The sequence below is a fragment of the Rutidosis leptorrhynchoides genome, chromosome 11, assembly GCF_046630445.1.
Source record: "Rutidosis leptorrhynchoides isolate AG116_Rl617_1_P2 chromosome 11, CSIRO_AGI_Rlap_v1, whole genome shotgun sequence".
NCBI classification, from domain to species: Eukaryota; Viridiplantae; Streptophyta; class Magnoliopsida; order Asterales; family Asteraceae; genus Rutidosis; species Rutidosis leptorrhynchoides.
Genome location: NC_092343.1, coordinates 24,427,501 through 24,432,313, shown reverse-complemented (window position 1 = coordinate 24,432,313; position 4,813 = coordinate 24,427,501). Strand labels below are relative to the sequence as shown.

At 35.2% G+C, this 4,813-nt stretch overlaps 1 protein-coding gene and 1 non-coding gene across 2 annotated transcripts in view; one reads left to right on the top strand and one right to left on the bottom strand.

The window, feature by feature from the left end:
- Window positions 1-225: 225 nt before the first annotated feature.
- On the top strand, window positions 226-321 carry TRNAV-UAC (transfer RNA valine (anticodon UAC)). Its single transcript has one exon. It is a non-coding gene; the product is annotated as a tRNA-Val (tRNA).
- Window positions 322-644: 323 nt separating this feature from the next.
- The window catches only part of LOC139877425 (delta(12) fatty acid desaturase FAD2-like), a 13,853-nt gene continuing 9,684 nt past the window's right edge, over window positions 645-4,813 (bottom strand). Inside the window, exon 2 of the mRNA XM_071864853.1 lies at window positions 645-2,035. Within this exon, the coding sequence (XP_071720954.1) occupies window positions 873-2,024 (1,152 nt within the window). The 5' untranslated portion in view covers window positions 2,025-2,035 and the 3' untranslated portion in view covers window positions 645-872. The remainder of the gene's footprint in view (window positions 2,036-4,813) is intronic.

Here is a 4,813-nt window from a genome sequence, read left to right as displayed (position 1 = left end):
TTATTACATTTTGATATTATTTTATGACACCACTCGTCTGGAATCCTGGCTTCGCCACTGTTGGGGGGCTTGATTACCTGAGGTTTTACATTCTATATGAGAGCCAATGTGCTCCTGGTTTACCAAAACACAATATTTAATTTAATTATAACTTGTATAAAGTATACATAATGGATTTGTTATATCACAGTTATATTTAATTACTTTTAAGTTAAAGAATACAGCGTTTTTGTGGTGTAGTGGTTATCACGTTTGCTTTACACGCAAAAGGTCTCCGGTTCGATCCCGGGCAGGTCTCCGGTTCGATCCCGGGCAGGAACAAAGCTTTTTTTCTCTTACTTTAAACAAAAAGAGCCGATTTATCATATTGTCGACTTTAAAAGGAGCTGAGTCAGTTTTCATTTGGAGGGAACATAGATGAAATGAGTTGAATAAACGAAGGATGTTTATGGGGAATTTTCACTCACAAAATCCAAAAGTTTTGTTCAATGGACAAGTTTTACGAATTTGCTGACAAACAAGAACTGCAAATCAAGTGATTTCTGTAGCTTCGTATAATTGCCCAATTATATAGTCGTTATTGACATGCGTCGCGATTATAGCTTTATATAGTCGATTTTGTGCAGATTGTGTTCAATGTGTAAATATGATCGATTTCTTTAACTCGGCGAATTACTAATTACTAATCATGTTCGTTACATCGCATAAAACAGAGTAATTCATCGAACACATCGTTCCGAGTACAAAATTATTCACCTGACTGACTAGTACATGACTTAAACAGACATCAATAACCAAACACACACTAAACAACACGACTTGAAAAAAAGGAAGACGGTTTGCCATTCTCTTAATACTCGCTCGTCAACCGATCAGATCTTGTTACTGTACCAGTAAACACCATCTTTAACCTCAGCATCTTTATCGACGTAAATACATTCCTTTGTTTCCCTATACATAGCCTTGAAAATTGACGTTCCATCAAACTGATAATAATCTCCCAAAATCGGCTTAATCGCTTTTGTGGCCTCCATTGCGTGATAATGTGGCATGGTTGAAAACAAATGGTGCGTCACGTGAGTGTCAGTGATGTTATGGAACACCTTGTTTAAGATCCCGTAGTCTCGGTCAATAGTGGCTAAAGCACCTCGTAACCAGTCCCATTCGGTCGAGTCGTAGTGAGGTAATGATGGGTGCGTGTGTTGCAAAAAGGTGATTAAAACTAAGAAACCGTTGACCACGAGTAACGGGCCCGCGTACATGGTTAGAACCCATGTTAGTCCTTTAACCATTGCGAGACGGAAGAGTACGAAAAGGACGGTTATAATTCCGACATCGGAGATGAATATTTGGGCTCGTTCACGGTTTGAGTAAATCGGGCTGTTTGGGTCGAAATGGCAAGCGAAACGGTCGTAGTATCGGCCCGAAACGTTGAACATGAGGTATAAAGGCCAACCAAGGGTTAGGGAGATAAGTAGGGTTAAGATTCGGCCCGGTGGGTTGTTAAGGTATTTAGCGGTTGAACGAACACCCGATTTCAATTTCGGAACGAAAACTTCGTCGTGTTCGATTGAACCCGTGTTCGAGTGATGTCGGCGGTGACTGTATTTCCACGAAAAGTACGGGACGAGAAGGGCCGAATGTAGGATAAGGCCTACGGTGTCATCGAGCCATTGGTAGTCACTAAAAGCGTGGTGCCCACATTCGTGGGCTATGACCCACACCCCAGTTGAAACGCAACCTTGGATGGTCCAGTAAATGGGCCATGCCACGTAGGCGAGCGGTTTAGGGAGGAGCGGGATGTAGTTGTTAGCGAGGTAATAAAGGATGAAAATAATCGTGAGGTCGTAAAAGACGTATGAGAACGAACGGATTACGGATCGGTTGAAACAATGAGGTGGGATGGCTTTTTTGATGTCTCCAACTGTGAAGGGTGGTTTTAGGTACGGGACCCGTTGGATAGTTTCGGGCTCGGTTTTTTTGTCACCTCTGGCGGGGTCTGACATTCGGCCACCGGCACCCATGGTTCAATCACCTGCAAAATAACAGAGGAAATGATAATTGGACTGTTATAAAAAGTGATGGAATGATCCAACTATTAAGCAATCTAGTAATATTAACCTTTCTTTTACATATCATAAAATTTTAAGTCTGTTAACTATAATAAAGTCGATATAATGTAAAAGATATGCAAAAGGGACAGTTTATCAATGAAAAGGACGGGCTTTAATTAGGCTGGACCATGCGCTATTATCGACTTCATAAGGTAACAAGTCATGGTAACTTGCAAGAGGGCTAATACTGCTGTAACATCCCTTCTTATCGCGACCACAATATAGCAAGCACAGGCGCACGACTTTTTCTTGGCGATCACATGAGGTCTTCCCAGTAGGTCACCTATCCTCGTACTACTCACACTCGAGCACGCTTAACTGCAGAGTTCTAACGGGATCTGCTGTGCTTGCAGCTCAAAACGCTCAAAACGCGTTGAGTCTGGTAAGGATGGAAGTTACCTTATAAGGGACTCAAACTTACAAATTCTATCAGATGTGAGACGGGTTATTACAACTGTTCTCATAGTTGTCTTCATTTAGATTTATATCACAACAGTTAAATAGAGTATTAAAAACATCCAGCTAAGATTGAGGACCATGGACCATATTGAGAAGAAAAAACAAAATAGTGGGGGTTAGAGCAGTAGAAGCCAATATATTTAGTTTCAAAAAAAAAAAAAAAAAAAAAAAAAAAAAAAAAAAATATATATATATATATATATATATATATATATATATATATATATATATATATATATATATATATATATATATATATATATATATATATATATATATATATTAATATTCAAATAAGGCCAACTACTATTGGAAGTAAACAAATAAAGGCCCACCAAAACAGAGAGGTTTGTTTATAGTAGTATCTTTGGTGCACATGCATAGTCGATATAACATAAGCACAGCCTAGTATTAATAGATAAAGGGCAGACACACACGGCTATAACTCGAAATGAAAATTGGATCTGAATCTAAGGCCAACTCTATTAATGCATGAATCATGATTTAGCAGTTGGGGTCCATGAAGGCGAAAGATAAATGACATCTATGCAATTGCAAAGCCAAGCAAATTAATCATTTAATACTTCCAACTACAAATTTTGCCAAAAAAAGAGCCTATGTTTTTTTAGAATAAAATACATTAACAAGGAAAAACTGCAATGCTGTGGAAAAAAAATTTACAAGATGAAAAATGCTAATTTTTCTAGCATTAGAATAATCAATAATGACTGCCAACTAATTTTTTTTTAAACTCATATGCGGTTATTTCAACATTAGTTGATTAATACACTCAACAAAGTAGACTATTCGCTGTTGGATTTTATTCATCTAAGAATTGACATCCATGTGAAAGAAAATTTAGGTCGTGTTTGATAAAACTGAATGATTTAGCACTGAATAGTTCATAATTTGAATAATTAGTCTCTGAATAAACTTGATTCTAAATAAAAATAAGTTGTTTGATAATCATTTTGAATGTACAACATGAATTGAGTAAAATTACATTATTAATATGTTACATTAATAAAAAAATTAATATACTTGTTTGTTAACTGTTCTGGATATAATTTGAGGATGATATTACAAAAAATGTATGTGCTTAATGGTTAATAGTGTGTTTCAACTCTGAATGGTTCAGCACTACATGTTAAACCATTCAGCATCATATGTCATTCAGAAAAACAAATGCACCGAATGCTTAACCATTCAATTAAGAGGTAAATAAACACACCCTTAACAAAAAAAAAAAAAAAAAAAAGTGTATAGTTAACTGCCACACTTATAAAAGTTGAGTATATGCCAATCAAAAGAGAGAACTAGGAAGCTCATAGAAAAACAAGGTGGTAAAGGCATCTTACAACTTGCTCAAATAGGAATATGCTATAAAAATGAGGGTATGGTAAAGGCATCATATAAAAAATATCTATTCTCAAAGTAACAAAGTTAGGTGATGCCCATGTGCCTAGTTGTCAGGTAAAATGTAAAACACAAAAGGACAAACACAAAAAACCTGCCAAAAATGGTGACAGTATCCAACTCTTAAGCTGAGAGTATTGAGAATCCAGTACAGGTGATGTGTTGCATAACAAATTGCTTAGTCATTGCATTACTATTTGCAGCTTGGACACCTCAAATGGTTGAAAAAGATGGCCAATTTTACCTTAAAAACTTTTGATGATATGCTAAGTTTAGTAACTGCTAACAGAACATTTTCCTTTTGGTAAAATTTACAATTTTTTTACTCTGATTTTGAAGCTCCAATATTGTCAAAATGACTTCCAACTTTCTACTCAAACTATAAAACAATAGAGCAAAAGTGACTTTAAAGAATAAAATGAAAACTTTAAGTATAATAATATGAAAATAAACATAAGAAATTATATTTCAATTATTTTATCAATAAAGGAAATCAAAAGTCATTGAGTAAAGCAAGCCACAAACAAATTCCTCAAAGATATCTAACTTATAAACACTTTCAACTAAAAAAACTAAATATAAAGAGTGAAGTTTACAAAAACAGAATGAATTAACAAAAACAGAGCAAACCTCATATGCTACCAAACTAAACAATCTAAGCAACAAAACTATGCAAATTATAGATCTATCAACTATATCAACTTTTTAATTTATTTCAGACCTTTTTTTTTTGCAAAGCAAGCAATTTATTTCAGACCTTAAAGTGTTACAACTACAGATAATCATACTCAAACTCAAAAGTCAAACACAAATAATACAAATAA